This window comes from Engystomops pustulosus, chromosome 7, assembly GCF_040894005.1.
Source record: "Engystomops pustulosus chromosome 7, aEngPut4.maternal, whole genome shotgun sequence".
NCBI classification, from domain to species: Eukaryota; Metazoa; Chordata; class Amphibia; order Anura; family Leptodactylidae; genus Engystomops; species Engystomops pustulosus.
In genome coordinates, this window is record NC_092417.1 from 156,971,311 (window position 1) to 156,991,737 (window position 20,427).

The 20,427-nt window shown below is 45.8% G+C and overlaps 1 protein-coding gene across 3 annotated transcripts in view; it reads right to left on the bottom strand.

Annotated features, from left to right (window-relative positions):
- Window positions 1–20,427, bottom strand: part of CPT1A (carnitine palmitoyltransferase 1A) — a 68,224-nt gene that overhangs the window by 15,621 nt on the left and 32,176 nt on the right. For 2 of the 3 annotated variants that reach the window (XM_072118528.1, XM_072118527.1), the window contains exons 7-11: window positions 18,216–18,293; window positions 16,607–16,714; window positions 14,267–14,354; window positions 10,167–10,362; window positions 9,495–9,683 (exon numbers count right to left, since the gene is read on the bottom strand). In XM_072118528.1, coding sequence (XP_071974629.1) covers window positions 9,495–9,683; window positions 10,167–10,362; window positions 14,267–14,354; window positions 16,607–16,714; window positions 18,216–18,293 — 659 coding nt within the window. Of the gene's footprint in view, window positions 1–9,494; window positions 9,684–10,166; window positions 10,363–13,356; window positions 13,442–14,266; window positions 14,355–16,606; window positions 16,715–18,215; window positions 18,294–20,427 lie in introns of all 3 variants that reach the window. The other variant, XM_072118529.1, reaches the window with a different exon arrangement.

A 20,427-nucleotide genomic window follows, 5' to 3' on the forward strand; every position in this document is an offset into this window, starting at 1 on the left:
ATTAGGGTACTCGAAACTGCTCGTTACTCGGACGAATACTTCGCCCGCTCGAGAAAATGGCAGCTCCCGCCGTTTTGCTTTTTGGCGGCCAGAAACAGAGCCAATCACAAGCCAGGAGACTCTGCACTCCACCCAGCATGACGTGGTACCCTTACACGTCGATAGCAGTGGTTGGCTGGCCAGATCAGGTGACCCTGGGATAGACTAGCCGCTGGCCGCGCTGCTCGGATCATTCTGTCTCTGGATGCCGCTAGGGAGAGAGCTGCTGCTGGTCAGGGAAAGCGTTAGGGTGTTCTATTAGCTTACTGTTAGGCAGGAGTGATTCTCAAAGAACCCAACAGCCCTTCTTAGGGCTACAATAACGTTCTACTTTTTTTATTTTAATTTGCATCTATTACCATTTTGTGAGGAATTAGCAGGGGGACTTGCTACCGTTGTGTTTAGCTCTTAGTGGCACACATATCCATAGCAAAGACCGAAGTGGGAAAATTCAGTAGGGGTTGGATTTCTATTAGGCAATAACTCAGTGTCATCTCATCTGGCATAGTAGTGTGCTTCCTTTGATACTTGGCTAGAAAATAGCCATAGGAGAATACAAACAGCTTCTTGAAGCCTACAGTAGCGTTCTATATATTTGATTTCTGGTTGATCTGCTGGTGGCTGTAGTTTCTGCAGTGCATGTACTTGCCAATTCTGAGCAATTTGTAGTGAGACTTGCGACCGCTGTGTTCTGCGCTTAGTGGCGCACATATCCATAGCAAAGGCCGAAGTGGCAAAATTCAGTAGGGGTTGGATTTCTATTAGGCAATAACTCAGTGTCATCTCATCTGGCATAGTAGTGTGCTTCCTTTGATACTTGGCTAGAAAATAGCCATAGGAGAATACAAACAGCTTCTTGAAGCCTACAGTAGCGTTCTATATATTTGATTTCTGGTTGATCTGCTGGTGGCTGTAGTTTCTGCAGTGCATGTACTTGCCAATTCTGAGCAATTTGTAGTGAGACTTGCGACCGCTGTGTTCTGCGCTTAGTGGCGCACATATCCATAGCAAAGGCCGAAGTGGCAAAATTCAGTAGGGGTTGGATTTCTATTAGGCAATAACTCAGTGTCATCTCATCTGGCATAGTAGTGTGCTTCCTTTGATACTTGGCTAGAAAATAGCCATAGGAGAATACAAACAGCTTCTTGAAGCCTACAGTAGCGTTCTATATATTTGATTTCTGGTTGATCTGCTGGTGGCTGTAGTTTCTGCAGTGCATGTACTTGCCAATTCTGAGCAATTTGTAGTGAGACTTGCGACCGCTGTGTTCTGTGCTTAGTGGCGCACATATCCATAGCAAAGGCCGAAGTGGCAAAATTCAGTAGGGGTTGGATTTCTATTAGGCAATAACTCAGTGTCATCTCATCTGGCATAGTAGTGTGCTTCCTTTGATACTTGGCTAGAAAATAGCCATAGGAGAATACAAACAGCTTCTTGAAGCCTACAGTAGCGTTCTATATATTTGATTTCTGGTTGATCTGCTGGTGGCTGTAGTTTCTGCAGTGCATGTACTTGCCAATTCTGAGCAATTTGTAGTGAGACTTGCGACCGCTGTGTTCTGCGCTTAGTGGCGCACATATCCATAGCAAAGGCCGAAGTGGCAAAATTCAGTAGGGGTTGGATTTCTATTAGGCACTAACTCAGTGTCATCTCATCTGGCATAGTAGTGTGCTTCCTTTGATACTTGGCTAGAAAATAGCCATAGCAATAGGATAGGATTGTTTGGTTTTAAAAACTCAAAAAAAAACAAAAAACACAAAAAAAAAAAAAAAAACACAAAAAAACACAAAAAAAAACAAAAAGAAGTAAAAAAAAAAAAAAAGTTATAACTCTCATTTTAAAAATGTTTAACCCGAGGGCTAGGGGTAGAGGATGAGGGCGGGGACGTGGGCGTCCAACTACTGCAGGGGTCAGAGGCCGTGGTCCTGGGCGGGGTGAGACACCACCTGCTGATGAGGGAGCAGGGGAACGCCGCAGAGCTACACTCCCTAGGTTCATGTCTGAAGTTACTGGGACTCGTGGTAGAGCACTGTTGAGGCCAGAACAGTGCGAACAGGTGATGTCGTGGATTGCTGACAATGCTTCGAGCAATTTGTCCACCACCAGTCAGTCTTCCACGCAGTCCACCCATGTCACCGAAATCCCCACTCCTCCAGCTCCTGCACCTCAGCCTCCTCCCCCCCAGTCTGCCCCCTCCCAGGAAAATTTGCCATTTGAACCGGCATACTCTGAGGAACTGTTTTCTGGACACTTCCCACAGTCACAAACCACTTGTCCGGTTGCTGCTGAGCAATTTTCCGATGCCCAGGTTTTCCACCAGTCACAGTCTGTGGGTGATGATGACCTTCTTGACGTAGTGGAAGTGTGTAAAGAGGTGTACGACGATGAGGAGACACGGTTGTCAGACAGTGGGGAAGTTGTTGTCAGGGCAGGAAGTCCGAGGGGGGAGCAGACTGAGGGATCGGAGGATGATGAGGTGACAGACCCAAGCTGGGTTGAGAGGCCGGGTGAACACAGTGCTTCTGAGACGGAGGAGAGTCCTCGACCTGAACAGGTTGGAAGAGGCAGTGGTGGGGCCAGACGGAGAGGCAGGGCCAGAGCTGGTGCATCAGCGCCACTGTCAACTAGTGAAGCTCCCGTGGTGAGGGCTCTTGCGGCGAGGGCTAGATCTTAAGAAGTGTGGAGGTTCTTTAAGGAAACACCGGATGACCGACGGACTGTGGTGTGCAACATTTGCCAAACCAGGCTCAGCAGGGGTTCCACCACTACTAGCTTAACTACCACCAGTATGCGCAGGCATATGAATGCTAAGCACCCCACTCAGTGGCAACAAGCCCGTTCACCTCCGGCCGTGCACACCACTGCTCCTTCCCCTGTGTCAGCTGCTAGTCAGCCCCCTGCCCAGGACCCTGGCACAAAAACCCCATCGTCGCCTCCACGATCCTCCACAGCATCCACCAGCGTTCAGCTCTCCATACCCCAGACGCTGGAGCGGAAACGCAAATATAGTGCAACCCACCCGCACGCCCAAGCCCTTAATGTGCACATCTCCAGATTGCTTAGCCTGGAGATGCTGCCCTATAGGCTAATAGAGACCGAGGCCTTTCGCAACCTCATGGCGGCGGCCGCCCCTCGGTATTCGGTCCCCAGCCGCCACTACTTTTCCCGATGTGCCGTCCCAGCCCTGCACCAGCACGTGTCAGACAACATCATCCGTGCCCTGACCAACGCCGTTTCTGACAAGGTCCACCTGACCATGGACACGTGGACGAGTGCTGCCGGGCAGGGCCACTATATATCGCTGACGGCACATTGGGTTAACTTGGTGGAGGCTGGGACCGAGTCTGACCCTGGGGCTGCTCATATACTGCCGACGCCGAGGATTGCGGGGCCTACCTCGGTCCAGGTGTTTCAGGCCTACTATGCCTCCTCCTCCTCCCACCCCTCCTCCACCTCCTCCTCCGAACTACCATCCGTGGGCACGGCGCCATCAGTCGGTAGCTCTAGGCACAGCAGCAGTGCCGTCGCTAAGCGACAGCAGGCGGTGCTCAAACTGCTGAGCCTAGGCGACAAAAGGCACACCGCCCAAGAGCTATTACAGGGCATCACGGCGCAGACTGATCTGTGGCTGGCACCGCTGAACCTCAAGCCGGGAATGGTTGTGTGTGACAACGGCCGTAACCTGGTGGCGGCTCTGCAACTCGGCAGACTGACACATGTGCCATGCCTGGCCCATGTGTTAAATCTGATAGTGCAGCGTTTCCTCAAGACATACCCCAATCTGTCTGATTTGCTCACGAAGGTGCGCCGCATCTGTGCGCATTTCAGGAAGTCCAGCCCAGATGCTGCCACTCTCAGGGCAGCGCAGCGCCGCCTCCAACTGCCCGCTCACCGACTGTTGTGCGACGTGCCCACGAGGTGGAATTCAACACTGACCATGTTATCCAGAGTTTACCAGCAGCGCAGAGCGATTGTAGACTGCCAGATGTCAACTTCCACCAGAACTGGTAGTCAGGTCAGTCAGCTTCCTCAAGTCTACAATGAGGAGTGGACGTGGATGTCTGATATCTGTCAGGTGCTGAGTAACTTTGAGGAGTCAACACAGATGGTCAGTGGCGATGCCGCCATCATCAGCCTCACCATCCCGCTGCTTGGCCTGTTGAAAAACTCTCTGGTCAGCATGAAGTCGGAAGCTTTGCGCTCGTCACAAGAGACGGGGGAAGAATATTCCCTTGTTGATAGCCAAAGCACCCTGAGGTCTGTTTCTCAGCGCATATCGGAGGAGGTGGAGGTGGAGGAGGATGAGGAGGAAGAGGAGGAGAATGTTGGCGAGACACAAGAGGGGACCATTGTTGAGTCCTTCACTGTTCAGCGTGTATGGGCAGAAGAAGAGGAGTTGGAGGAGTTGGAGGAGGAGGAAATGGACAGTCAGGCCAGTGAGGGGAGTGAATTCTTACGCGTTGGTACTCTGGCGCATATGGCAGATTTCATGCTAGGCTGCCTATCCCGTGACCCTCGCGTTCAAAGAATTTATTCCAGCACCGATTACTGGGTGTTCACTCTCCTGGACCCACGGTACAAGCAAAATCTTTCCACTCTCATCCCTGCAGAGGAAAGGAGTGTGAGAATGCATGAATACCAGCAGGCCCTGGTGCACAAGCTGAAACAGTATTTCCCTTCTGACAGCGCTAGCGGCAGAGTGCGTAGTTCTGCGGGACAAGTAGCGAGGGAGAGTAGGCGAGCAGGCAGCTTGTCCAGCACTGGCAAGGGTACGCTTTACAAGGCTTTTGCCAGCTTTATGTCACCCCAGCAAGACACTGTCACCTGTCCCCAGTCTCGGCAGAGTAGGGCTGATCTTTACAGAAAGATGGTGAGGGAGTACGTAGCTGACCATACCATCGTCCTAAATGATCACACAGCTCCCTACAACTACTGGGTTTCAAAGCTGGACATGTGGCACGAACTGGCGCTGTACGCCTTGGAGGTTCTTGCCTGCCCTGCCGCTAGCGTCTTGTCCGAGCGGGTTTTCAGTGCAGCTGGTGGCATCATCACCGATAAGCGTACACGCCTGTCGACTGACAGCGCTGACAGGCTGACGCTTATTAAAATGAATAAAGGCTGGATTTCTCAGAATTTCCAATCTCCACCAGGTGAAGGAAGCTCAACCTGAATAATTGATCCACTCCTCCTCCTCCTCCTCATTTTCCTCCTTCTCCTCCTCTTTGTACAGTAAAGCAGAGGAAAATGGCTATTTTTTGACAGGGCCCACTGGCTCTTGCTATAGTACTTCATGCATTTAATTTTTCTGGAGGGCCACCTACCCGGTCCTCTGTTTGAAACAATTTTTGTGAGTGCCACATACAGGCACTCAATCTATTCCATTTTTCTGGAGGGCCACCTACCCGGTCCTCTGTTTTAAAAAATTTTTGGGACTGCCACATACAGGCACTCAATCTATTCCATTTTACTGGAGGGCCACCTACCTGCTCCTCTGGTTTGAACAATTTTTGGGACTGCCACATACAGGCACTCAATCTATTCCATTTTACTGGAGGGCCACCTACCTGCTCCTCTGGTTTGAAACATTTTTGGGACTGCCACATACAGGCACTCAATCTATTCCATTTTACTGCAGGGCCACCTACCTGCTCCTCTGGTTTGAACAATTTTTGGGACTGCCACATACAGGCACTCAATCTATTCCATTTTACTGGAGGGCCACCTACCTGCTCCTCTGGTTTGAAACATTTTTGGGACTGCCACATACAGGCACTCAATCTATTCCATTTTACTGCAGGGCCACCTACCTGCTCCTCTGGTTTGAACAATTTTTGGGACTGCCACATACAGGCACTCAATCTATTCCATTTTACTGGAGGGCCACCTACTTGCTCCTCTGGTTTGAAACATTTTTGGGACTGCCACATACAGGCACTCAATCTATTCCATTTTACTGCAGGGCCACCTACCTGCTCCTCTGGTTTGAACAATTTTTGGGACTGCCACATACAGGCACTCAATCTATTCCATTTTACTGGAGGGCCACCTACCTGCTCCTCTGGTTTGAAACATTTTTGGGACTGCCACATACAGGCACTCAATCTATTCCATTTTACTGCAGGGCCACCTACCTGCTCCTCTGGTTTGAAGAATTTTTGGGACTGCCACATACAGGCACTCAATCTATTCCATTTTACTGGAGGGCCACCTACCTGCTCCTCTGGTTTGAAGAATTTTTGGGACTGCCACATACAGGCACTCAATCTATTCCATTTTACTGGAGGGCCACCTACCTGCTCCTCTGGTTTGAAACATTTTTGGGACTGCCACATACAGGCACTCAATCTATTCCATTTTACTGGAGGGCCACCTACCTGCTCCTCTGGTTTGAAAAATGTTTGGGACTGCCACATACAGGCACTATCCAAATTAAATTGTCTCCATAGCAGCCTCCACACGTTGTCTCCATTGCTACCTCCAAAAGTCGTCCATATAGCTGCCTCCATACATCGTCCCTTTATCAAACGAGGTGTGTCAGGCAGAAATTTGGGTTGTTTTCATGGATTCCACATCAAAGTTGTTAACTTTGTCGCCACCCTGCTGTGTTATCCACAAAATATACTGGCAAACTTTTACCATTTAGGGATATTATTTCAGCGCTTCTTGCGCATCTGTTTACATTCCCCTCACCCGGCATATCCTAAACTTATAAGAACGCTACTACACTTGATCTTATACAAAAGGTTCTTAGAAGTGCTGTTTGGGGAGTAGCCTAGAGACAGGGGCTTGGATTGGCGAAAGCTCGCCTGGCAGCGGAGCGCCAGCTCCATGCGCATCATGCGCTTCTTGCGCATCTGTTTACATTCCCCTCACCCGCCATATCCCAAACTTATAAGAACGCTACTACACTTAACTTGGTGCAGGCTGGGACCGAGTCTGACCCTGGGGCTGCTCATATACTGGCGACGCAGAGAATTGCGGGGCCTACCTCGGTCCAGGTCTCAAAGGCCTACTATACCTCCTCCCACCCCTCCTCCACCTCCTCCTCCTCCGAATTACCATCCGTGGGCATGGCGCCATCAGTCGGTAGCTCTAGGCACAGCAGCAGTGCCGTCGCTAAGCGACAGCAGGCGGTGCTGAAACTGCTGAGCCTAGGCGATAAAAGGCACACCGCCCAAGAGCTATTACAGGGCATTCCACATCAAAGTTGTTAACTTTGTCGCCACCCTGCTGTGTAATCCACAAAATATACTGGCAAACTTTTACCATTTAGGGATATTATTTCAGCGCTTCTTGCGCATCTGTTTACATTCCCCTCACCCGGCATATCCTAAACTTATAAGAACGCTACTACACTTGATCTTATACAAAAGGTTCTTAGAAGTGCTGCTTGGGGAGTAGCCTAGAAACAGGGGCTTGGATTGGCGAAAGCTCGCCTGGCTGCAGAGCGCCAGCTCCATCACAAGATCCAACTAACATAGTTGCAGCACCTTTAATCTACTACTAGTTCACTGCCTCCATAATAATAATAATCTTTATTCATATAGCGTCATCATATTCTGCAGCGCTTTACAAATCATAGGAAACAAATACAAATGTAATGTAACAGAGCACAACATTTGTATGGAACAACAGGAGTGAGGTCCCTGCTCGCCAGAGCTTACGGTTTATGAAGATGATGGGGTAACACGAGGTAAAAGAATATTTAATGGTCAAGCCATTCTTCTTAGGGAATAGAAAAAAATATAATAAATGGAATTGCTGTCGCTTGAAACACTCAGCCGTCATCTTATATACCAGGTCCAGGGTGAATGGGACTGCAGAGAAGTCTGGTGCCTGTTGGTTGCTGGATAACAGATGGGAGGACGACACAGGACGGGTTAGTAGAAGAGTTAAAACTTCATGCAGTTAATGAGTGTTATAGGCTTGCCTAAAGAAATGGGTTTTAAGAGCACGTTTGAAACTTTGGAGGTTAGGTATTAGTCTGATAGTCCGGGGCAGAGCATTCCATAGAATTGGTGCAGCTCTAGAGAAGTCTTGGAGACGCGAGTGGGAGGTCCGCACTAGGGTAGAGGTTAATCTAAGATCACAGGCGGATCTAAGAGCACGGGTTGGGCGATAGACTGAGATAAGAGAGGAGAGGTAGGGGGGTGCAGCATTATACAGAGCTTTATGGATGAGGGTTATTATTATTTTAAACTATTCGAAAGGAGACTGGCAGCAAGTGCAGCGACTGGCATGAACTGTAAGCATACATGGTCCCCTTATCAAACGAGCTGTGTCAGGCAGAATTTGGGGTTGTTTTCATGGCTTCCATGTTAACTTTGTCGCCACCCTGCTGTGTAATCCACAAAATATACTGGCAAACTTATCATGTAGCGATATTATTTGAGCGCTTCTTGCTCACCTCCTTTGGTTCCTCTCTGCCACCCATTGGTTTGAAGCCTGAGTCCATTTAGGGTATGTCGCCATGCCACTCTCTAGCCTGCCGCTGCTGCCGCTGCCTCTGCATGCCGTCCCCTATAGTGTCAGGGTCAATTATTGGATGTTTTAGATGCTATCTAGCTTCATTCTGTCACTCTGTCATGGCCATGCTGTTGCCCATAATTTTGGCATAATGGTGCGATTAAGCAGCCTCAGAGGCATCCATGCATGCTGCCCCTGCTGTTTCCTGTCCATTTCCGTGGTGTTTCCATCCTTTTCTGAGGTTCCCAGGTGTTTGGCCAAGCTTCCCTGTGCAGAGCCTTGGTCCCCTTGAAAAATGCTCGAGTCTCCCATTGACTTCAATGGGGTTCGTTATTCGAGACGAGCACTCGAGCATCGGGAAAAGTTCGTCTCGAATAACGAGTACCCGAGCATTTTAGTGTTCGCTCATCTCTAGTAAAGAGTCTTCACTTTCCCCAAACATAACCCCTTCACCTGTATCCAATTATTGTTTTGTCAAAAAACAAGAGTACGCTCTACTTTTTATCTTCGATTTTTACGAATGTGTTGGCCAAAGCTTTCAAACTGTTTCTTCTAACAAGCTTCAATGTAGGACAACTACAGGCAGTGCAGATAGGAACTGATACATTTCTTACAGTTGTAAGGAAAACAAGCACAAACCAAACTGCTCCTCAACCTCAAGGCAGGTAGCAAGGGGGTAAGGGGCAATATTCTCAACACCAAGACCACAAACAAACTTAGGCCTTCTACATATAAGGTGTATTTTCCATTAATTTTCTCACAAACATGGCCACTGTCCAGATCCTATACCCTCCTTTGTTTTTGTAACGCCTGCAGTCTTTTTTGCCAACATTGGCTTGAGGTCGGTGAATGGACCTCATACATCAATGACCCACAGGTCTGTAGGGGCCCATGTAAAGCATGTTTGTTAGGCTAATGGTAAAGGTAGTGATTTCATAAGAAGTAAAATAAATTATCTATCAAAAACCAAGCTCTCAGTATCCACATACCTGTCATAGCATTTTCCATGTAGGAGAGACTTGGCATATTTGTCAAGGGAGGTGACGGGGTCTTCCTTGTTGTATCCCTGCTCGGTGTCATCTAGTGTTACAAAGAAAGCAGCTTTCTCAACAGCATCCAGACTTTGCTTGTTCTTTCCATTTCCAAAGTAAGTCTTACGAGCTTGGGCCCATGGTACCCTAAATGGCAAAAAGAATTTAATGAATCATTACTAGAGTTTTCCAAATATAGCCTGATCTACCATCACAAACAAAGACTCAAACATACATTAGATCATTTTAGATATATCATTTTCATTTTTAATTCTAATAGACTAAACCTGTTCTACACAGAGAACACCATTGACCCATCATTACATCACTACTGACAATAGATGATGTCACAGCTTATCTCCTCCCCCTCCCTGTACAATGACTTCTATATAGATAACACTGACCCATCATTACATCACTACTGACAATAGATGATGTCACAGCTCATCTCCTCCTCCTCCCTGTACAATGACCTCTGTATAGATAACACTGACCCATCATGAAATTGATACTTGCACAGTTCACAAAGCATACCTAGAAAACTCTATCATAGTCATTTATGAAAATCTCCAAACTATATCCACATTTTAGATCACATTGCAAACTGCATAAAATAAAATGCAAAAATACCTGTCTCCTGCAGTGAGTGCGGCCAGCGTTTTCTCTCCGGGTTGGGGTTCAGACTTGTCATCAATAATTCGCTGCATTTGCTGTTCAATTTCTCTTGGCTTCAACAACCGTCCATCGTGATACAACCATACCTTGAAATACCGACCATTATGGTAGACAACAATGTGTTTGGTGTCCTTTACATGCTGAATGGTGTCTGCAATGGCCAAAAGTTCTCATTAAAGACTTAAATGTTATCAGTCTGAAAAGTATGGGGTGGGGGCCCCCTTATACCGGTTTTATCCATGTCCGTCAGTGTGTTTTGGTCTAGCTCAAAGAACTCAAAGGGCTGGTGTTAGTTCCAAGAAGAATCGAGCCAATGCCCAAGGCCACTGAGCTTAGAGAGGACCATGGCAATAAGAATAACTAAACTTTGTGATTTTGAAGCTCTTAAGGAAGACATACAAATCAATTTGATTCAGGTCCTTGGTTTAGCAACTGGTAAATGGGAGACCATCTGGTAAACAATTGTTACCCAGACCCAGTTGTACACATTTTAGTCCATGTTGGCCAAATATGTTGAAAGGATGGACAATCTTACACGGTGGAACATGCTTTCACAGAACGATTGTCCATGTAATGGCCAACTGCACCATATAGAGCTCAAGCAATAGAGACTTCCATTCAGTAGACATCGGTTGGCCGTCGGTAGGTACTATTTTGGGGGGATAAGGCTCAAAGAGTGACCATTGTAGCTTCGGACTAATGTGCATGGACATTTTTAGTTAAATGTGTTTTCTATGATCTACTAGAGTATAACTTACCAGGATTATCGGTGAATTTGGGAAACTGGCTAAACACATAAGATTAATGTCTAAGGAACCTGCCGCTTTTGGTGGGTCTGGCTGATGGACCATCTAATTAGGTAGAGACTGCCGACTTTCACCATTGGCCAAGGTCCAGCTACAGAAGGATCAGGTTGTTGGAATTCAACATGACTAATTTATTACGAGGGATTCTCAAGCCACTTGAAAGAGCACTTAGTCTAAAATATATTGCTAGCCAATCTAGTCCCGATCATAGTGTATAATCTACAATGTCCATGTAAAGTTATAGCTGTAGGTCACAGTATCTATACCACCCAACCATAAGGGTTATAGTCCAATATGATATCTACTGGTGGATTAAACCATGGAGTCAGATTCCGTCTCACTACTAGTTCTGTATGGAATTTTTATGGGAATATGTTACAAAAACGCATGACAAACCCAACACCACATAACATAGGTTATAGAGCATAGCAAATAATTGATAGGGCTATGTCAATGTTAGCTGAATTGAAAGATGATACAAGAAAGCAAAGAAAGTTAGTGAACATGCGAAGAGGGGGCAAGCGATAAGTGGAAGTAGGAGGCCAAGGTATCTAGATAAGCAATAGATGGGTAATAATTCCGAGGCACAAGCTTTGACGATATAACCTTAGTTATTTAATTAAAAAGTTATTATACTGTGGCCTGCAGGCAGAGTGAACCATTTACAAACAAGACCTTGGGATAGAGGAGGATAGAGTAAAATTGTGTAATTGCTGGGGGCCTTAAAAACGGGAGAGTGTGTATACTCAACACTCTACATCTATGGTGTTATTGGTATAGCGATTGACCACGTCCCATAGAAAGAAAAATTCTGCATGTATACCAGGGTTTGATTAAAGGAGCCCTCCGGTACTTTCATGGCGTGATTGAGAAGATATTGATCTCATATCCTGTGTATCCGGTGTAGCAGAAAGGGATTTACGGTCATCGACCATCCTTGCTTTCTGTAGGACCGAACACATGGGTAGATGACACTGACCACTCCTGTGGATGGACACTGTGTAATACTGAATTTCTCCTGCGGAGGTGCTGTTTATTAACAAAAAGGATTGGCAAAACTGAACTTTTTTTTGAGCCCCTATCACCACAAATCGGTACTACGGAATAGGTTTTAAGTGATGCTGCCTTTTTGTCCAACCTTGTGGAAACCTTCCGATAAAAGAAGGAATAGCTTCAACACAAGGCTTGAGAAGACACAATAGGTTTGGAGGTCAAGATCACCATAGCAATTATATTTTTAAAGATTATTTAAAGGAAATCTACCATGGGAAATCTACTTTGAGACATTCCCCATGGTAGATTCCCTGTTTAGGCATTTGCTGCATCCCGTTTTTCACCAAATCAGGAATGCAGTTGCTTCAGAAATAAAGTTTAATGCTTTAACATGCAAATTGATTTCTAAGGCTACTAGGGATCGGAGTAGCCTCAGACAGCTACGGGGGCGAATGCTACTCTGTGCCCCCAGTAGCCACTACAAACCCGCCTCTACTCTCTCTCCGGCAGCACTTGAGTTCTGTGCAAGCACAGTAGCTCACTTCCGTCGCTTCGCCAACAGACAAATGGGAGCTACTGCGCGAGGCTCTCCAGCAGCAGGCACACTAACTTTGTGGAACACAAGCTACTGCGCTTGCGCAGAGTTTGAATGCTGCTGGGGACGCGCCAGAATGGACTGAAGTACGTAGCGGTGGGCCTGTAGTGGCTACTGGGGGCATGGAGTAGCCTCAGAGAGTATCGGGAGCGATTGCTACTCCATGCTCCCGGTAGCCACTACAAACCAGCCTCTACCTGCTTTGGCAGCACTTGAGTTTTGCGCAAGCACAATAGCGTGCTGCCGGCGAGCTCAAGTGCTGCTGGGGACGTGCCAGAAGAACGGGCGGAAACAAGTAGAGGTGGGTCTGTTGTGGCTACTGGGGGCGTGGAGTAACCTTCGGCCCTGGACCTGTCTGATGCTACTCCGAGCTTCCAGTAGCCTTATAGATAAATTTGCATATTTAAGCATTAAACTTCTATTTCTGCAGCAGCTGCATGCAGGTGCTTCCCGGACAGGGAATCTACTATGGTAGATTTCCTTAAAAACAATTGCACTATGCAATTGGAATCAAGGGTCAGTTACATTCAATGATTAGTACGTTTGAGACACCTTATTAGGGCGTTATCCGAGAACCCAAGACCGGACGTTTGTAAATGGTCCACTCCTGCCATGTTAGATTTGAGTTTTGACTTTGTTTCGTGTAACAGTCAACAGAATCTTTTTTGCCACGTGTATGTGTTAAAACGGTGCTGCACATGCGCTAGAATTGTGATGACCAACAACATGAAAGACAGGACCGCGTCTGTACCTGTCTCAACGCCTGGAATACGGCTAGTATTGAACATTCGTTCATACTGGTAGGAGCACATTGGAATGGTATTATTAATCATAAGCTGAAAGGAAACATAAGGGGTGAAAACAAATGAGGGAAGGGAATGAAAAAAAAAAACACCAAAACAGGCATAAAGTAAAATACACACAATATAAAAACACAAGAGAAGACCCAGATGAACCTAGGATGAAAATACCAAAATAAAAAGGAGAGGAGTCGCCAAGCAGCTTTCTAGATGAGAAAGGTATCTGATGAAATAGTAGCTGTGAGACCCAGTAGAACTTAACCACTTTACCAGTGATGGTTGAGTAGGCCGAGGAACCTGGCAAGTACCATTGTATCTAGGACTTCACCGTGAATTATACAATTTACATTAATAACTTCGTTTGACGTCAATACAAGCAAATGGCAGCTCATATGGATTCCTGCCAAAGTTTGTTGGACGACTTTGGTTTACCGGTTGTATGCGAAAGTAGATTGAGGAACCTTACTAGAACCTCATCATATTAATTATTCAGTCTATTGTCAAAACATCAAGCACGTTACAGCTCCCATGGGTTCCTACCAATGTTTGGTGGAGCTCTTTGGTTTAGTTGCTGTATTGTGGGCCTGAGAACCCGCCAGGAACCATTGTATCAAGCACCTCACCATAAATTATTAATGAATAATTCAGGCTTCTTCTGATACAAGTACATGCCAGCTCCCACAGAATCCTACTAAGGGTTTATGGAGTTCTTTGGGTCAAAAAAAAAAAAAGTTTTTGGCTTTTTTTGGAAACAAAATTTGTTGTCTCGGAGGTCATCGGAACCATCACAACTGGGAAGTCACAGCTAGTATTTGACAGATAGCAGGGAGTGGTGCTATGGCCACGGGCTGCTGCTCTTACCTGTCTCTTCTCCGGGTATACGAGAAGTGTTAAACATTCTTTCCCATTGAGATGAACATAATGGAACTGTGGATCCCAACAGCAGAATCTACCACATTGCCAAATGGGTGTGCCAAATAGGTAATAAATAGAACACACAAAGATCACAAAAAGGAAATTCAAAAACATTGCATTTTGTTTTTTTTTTTTACTTTAGGACTGGGGAGCAATATATTACACAGTCATTGCCGGTAAGACTAGTTCCTTTAGTCTATAGTTATAACCAAGACTTGAACATCGGGGGGATATTTATCAGGGATTGTATGCTAGTTTTCTGTCCTGCAGGCACTGAAATCACAATTGCGATTATTTCCGCGTTTACACCCCCCCCCCCAAACCAAATGGGTGTGGAGGGGCGTGACAGGGGGGGCATAGCTGACGATGGAGTGGGCCGGTATGGGGCTTCCTGACCCACACCTGTGCTTTTATCATGCCTGGGACCCTTTATGTCTGGCGTAAAATTGTACACAAGCCAGATGCAGAAGCCTCCCAATGTATCCAGTGCCGGAGGGGCAGTGTCTTCATCATATGATAAATGTCCCCCAGAAATTCAAACTTATTCCCCACCCACACACTGATTGACAGCTAGTCATGTAATGTGACAGATGTCAGTCACAGTCTGTGAGCAGGGACAGCAGGACTCTTCTTTTTTAGGAGTCCTGGTGGCTTTAAAACTAATTCACATGAAAATCTAAAATTGAAAAAAAAAAATTTCTAAAATCAAATAAAATCTATCTACTTTATCTTTTTTTCGGCCTCCTTATGTTGGAGAACAAACCGAAAAACCCAAATCAAAACACCAAATCCCTTTTAAAAAAAACTTTCTTAAAGTTGGAGCTTAAAATGTTATATATACCGGCAGTCCCCTACTTAAAGGGGACCTACCACCACGATTCTACCTATAAAGGTAGAACGGGTGGTAGGTGGATGAATGGGACGTAAGGATAGCCCTTTTTGGGCTAATCCTTACGTCCCGGCTATCCTTTTGTAAACTTTAATCAGTGGAGTAGCCGGACATGAGGCTACTAGTCGCGGCTACTCCATGCCCCAGTAGCCTTGTTCCTCCGCCTACCGGGTAATCTTCGGCGCGCAGCTCCTCGTAGCTACGCGCCCTCGTGCGAATATCCTGCGTTCTGCACATGCGCAGGACGCAGGCCTACGGGTGCTCGGACGAGGGCGCGCAGCTACGAGGTGCTGCGCGCCGAAGATTACATGGTAGGCTGAGGAACAAGGCTACTGGGGCGTGGAGTAGCCGCGACTAGTAGCCTCATGTCCGGCTACTCCACGCCCCAGTAGCCGCTTAATTAAATTAACATATCAACTGATTAAAGTTTACAAAAGGATAGCCGGGACGTAAGGATTAGCCCAAAAAGGGCTATCCTTACGTCCCATTCATCCACCTACCACCCGTTCTACCTTTAGAGGTAGAATCGTGGTGGTAGGTCCCCTTTAAGAACACCTGACTTACAGACAACCCCTAGTTACAAATGGATCTTTGGATGTTGGTAATTTATTGTACTTTAGTTCTAGGCTACAATAATCAGCTGTAACAGTTATCACAGGCGTCTGTAATGAAGCTTTATAATTCTTATGAGAACCCAATATGTTTAAAATCTACTGTCAAATTTTTGGCTAAAGCTACAATTATAAAATATAGAGTTCCAACTTACATACAAATACATACAGAACCTATCTTGTATGTAACCTGGGGATTGCCTGTACAGTCGGTCCCCTACTTAAGAACACCTGACTTGCATACGACCCCTAGTTACAAACGGACCTCTGGATTTTGGTAATTTACTGTACTTTAGTCCTAGGCTACAATAATCAGCTGTAACAGTTATCACAGGTGTCTGTAATGAAGCTTTAGTGTTAATCCTGGTTCTTATGACAATCCAAAATTTTTCAAATCCAATTGTCACAGAGACCAAAAAAAATTTAGATTGGGGTTACAATAATAAAGTATAAGGTTCCGACTTACATACAAACTAAACTTAAGAACAAACCTACAGAACCTATTTTGTATGTAACCCGGGGATTGCCTGTATTAAAAAAAATTTTATTAACTTTTTGGATTTCCTTGCTACATTCAGGTCCTGTAAGAGACATGCTTTACCACTGGCACATTGGGAGTGGTAGTTCACGACAATTTTTTAGCTACAGTTTGGAAAGCCCAATGGTAAATGGACTAAAGCTCCAGGTTTCTGAATGGTTCATGGTATTCCTCCAGGAGCACAGCGGAATGTTTTCTTAAAAAAATTAAAACAAATACAATCCCTGCAGGTTCGAAACAAAACATACCGGTTTAATCTCTTCCCTGTCCAGTTTTCTCCGGTAGAGCAGAAGTGCGTGGATCGCATTTCCGGCTCTGGCAGCTTGGACTGTGGTTGGCAACACATAAAGGTAATCCTGGGAGGTAAAGAAAATACGACCTATTAAGCACAACTATATTTTGATGATTAAAGGGGACGTGCAGGATTAGAAAAACATGATGTTTTTTTTTACATTTTTTTAAAACACCGCCCCCTGTTCACAGTTTGGATTGCACTATAGCTCATCCCTGATTATTTCTATGGAGCGGAGGTGCAGTACCAGACATAACCTGTGGACTGGTGTGGTAATATTTTTGCCCTAATCGTGAATAACTTCTTTGAAAACTGGGCCTTGGGTCAAGTCCAGTGATAAAACTAAATAAAGTATAAATAAAGCTGCACTAAAACAAACAGACTGGTCTTCCCGATAGGGAGACTGTGAAGGGCGTGCAGATGTACGGCCATAAAATACTCATAGATACGCAATGTTCCAACTGGTTCATTGTACTTTGGTCGCTGCATTGGAAAAGTTTTATCACATCCTTCTAGTAATAGTATCAGAGGGAAGATAAGATTTACGACGAGAATTAAAGCAAAAACATTTTCTAATTAACTGGAAATCAATATGACCCTACGAGGGAAGTCAATCCAATTTCTCAGGAAAAAGTTCAATCAACCCCCAATCCAAAACAGTGGCCACTACAGGTGAAATGTTGTATTATATCATGTCCATTACAGTTTTTTTCCAGCTTTTAGATATTTGTATTTTTATACTTGAATCACTTGGGACCCCAATGCTTCTCATATTTCATCTTATGGACTATAGCAAAAAAAAAAAAGTCAAAATCTCTAGCTATGAGCACCAAGTTTTAGACTGGTACTTCACAGATCAAAAAAATTGCCTTAATTATACTTTTTTTTTTGCAAAACATAAGAACAAGCAAACAACTCCTACAGCAACAAGTGTCAAGAGACATTGGGGGTCATTTACCAAGGACCCGAATCGCGTTTTTCCGTTGCGTAACCCGAATATTTCCAATTTGCGCCGTTTTTCCCTGAATCGCCCCGGGATTTTGCCGCACGCGATCGGATTGTGGCACATCGGCGCCGGCATGCACGCAACGGTAATCGGGGGGCGTGGCCGTAAGAAAACCCGCCGGATTCGGAAAAAACGTCATTTAAAAAAAAAAAAAAGTGATGCTTGACACACGCTTACCTGCACCCAGGGTAGGACTGAGAACTTCAGTGAACTCCAACTGACTTCAGCACAGCAGCGACACCTAGTGGACATCGGGGGCGCACTACTTTAGTGAAGACCCGAATCCTCCACTGAGAACGCGGCGCTGGATCGCGATAGGACCGGGTAAGTAAATCTGCCCCATTGTCCACAGTCATCTTCAGCTACCCCAATCTCCTTTACAGATTTTCCCAGATACAATACCTCACCTGTCCGTAGATTGTGTCTTATATTGCAGCTTAGCTCTAATCACTTCAGAAGACCTGAAGTTGCAATACCAGACCCAGACTCCGGACAGGGGTGGTGCCATTTCTCATCCTAGCACAGCACCTTCCATTCACCATTATATTGGCATACTTACCATTGCATAGTAGTTACTGTTGACCATGATCGGCCCACGGCCTCTGAGGTAGATATATTCTTCCCACCAGTCACTGACCTGGAAACAAAAAGTTGATAGAGTTATCCATCGATCTGATGGTCTTACTGGAACGTGTAGCAGGCACATGTTTATTATGGTCAGACAGTCACAATATTACATTTTTGGCATATCTCCATGTACCAGTCATACAAGTTTATGGACACACTTCATACTTTTTATAGACATTACACAGATAAGCCCAGAGAGATACAGATAGGGGAATTTAGATTTTAGTATAACCAGCTCGAAACTCCACTGCTAAACACTGTGCAACAGTATAACAATGGAGCCAGTGTCTTGGAGGAAACCACAAAACTGAATTTTTTCTGCCCACACAACTAGATTAGTTTAATCAGCAGCAATAAAATTAAAGGGAACCCGTCACCAGAAGGCTATACTTCAGTGGGGACAGGTTCCCTCTAACGTTGGATAGGAAGAAAAAAGGGGGAGGGGGAGAAGGCAAAAAAACAAGAGGACGGCGCCTCGTGTATTATTGTGAGGTAGGAGGATATATCAGTAAGCGTCCAAAGACGTTCTTGTGGGAGGGTGTAAGCTACACCCCCCCTATATGTTATGCTCACCTTAGTGCGCTCATAAAACGCATAGAGTTATATCAATAGCTGCCCATCAGGTAGCCGGTGTCGTCCTTCTGGGGGAACGGTTAACCGGTATAGTTAAGTGCAGAGTGTGGTTTGGAAAACCAAAGGAAAAAACTGGTACGGCGCTATTGAAACGGTAATCTTCCGGTAGGATAATAGGTTTATTAGTTCCAAAGTAAACGCGTTTCGGGCAAACTGCCCTTCTTCAAGTACAATATGGAAGGGGGTTTAGTGGTTGCGCTCCGAGGGATGTTTGAGCGCCAACACACAGGATCTGTGTGTTGGCGCTCAAACATCCCTCGGAGCGCAACCACTAAACCCCCTTCCATATTGTACTTGAAGAAGGGCAGTTTGCCCGAAACGCGTTTACTTTGGAACTAATAAACCTATTATCCTACCGGAAGATTACCGTTTCAATAGCGCCGTACCAGTTTTTTCCTTTGGTTTTCCAAACCACACTCTGCACGTTGGATAGGAGACATGGTCTTCTCATAACTTAGTGGTCTATAGTAGTTGTAATACTTAGGGTGATGCTACAAATGGCGTTTTGAACCCGTTTTTGGTCAGTTTTTAAGCAGTCCGTTAAAAAAACGCATCAGTTTTTTTGAAAACGCATCAGTTTTTGACAGGTTTGACCAATTATCTTAATTAAAACTGGTCAAAAACGGATGCATTTTTTGGACGGACTGCTTAAAAACTAACCAAAAACGGGTTCAAAACACCATGTGCGGCATCCCCCCCACGTGAAGTTTACCTGGCACCATGCCAGCCGGTCCTACTGAAGTCCTGGGGGAGGCCTCATTTCAAAAGGTAACATGCGCTTCCTAATTAGCATATTTCTCTGGCTCATCGGTATTCAAGAGTGCTCCTCCCACATCCCCCCTCTGCATCCCTTCACGCACTGCACATGCAGAGTGGACGTACACAAACTGAGCCGCCTCTTCTATCCCAGTCATGCACAGTAAGGGAAGGGATAGATGTGCAATGAGCCGACGGATGTCATGAGGGGGAGGGATGCAGAGGGAGGATGTGGGAGGAGCATTCTTGAATACTGACGAGCCGGGGAAATATGCTAATTAGGAAGCACACGTTACCTTTTGAAATGCAGCCACCCCCAGGACCTCAGTAGGACCGGCTGGCAGGGTGCCAGGTAAACTTCACCTGTGAATATTACAACAACTAAAGACCACTAAGGTATGAGAAGACCATGTCTTCTATCCACATTAGAGGGTCTATGGGAACCTGTCCCCACTGAAATTTAGCCTTCTGGTGACAGGTTCCCTTTAAGATTTTAAACAGGTGCAATCTTCTCCATAAGCTGGTAATTATCACATCGACTCTCCCCACCACAGCCGGTGGCACACCTGTCTGTACCCATGCCAATATCCAGCGGTAAGCGTCTGGCTTCACTGTGTTTCACTTTGCTGGTGATCACTGCAGATTAGTATTGTGCAAGATATGAGAGAGATGTGAGATGAAGTCCACACCTTGTAGAACATTCCTTCAAGTTCTTGGAAAACCATTGAGGAAAAAGAGGAGATTTCACCACTTTT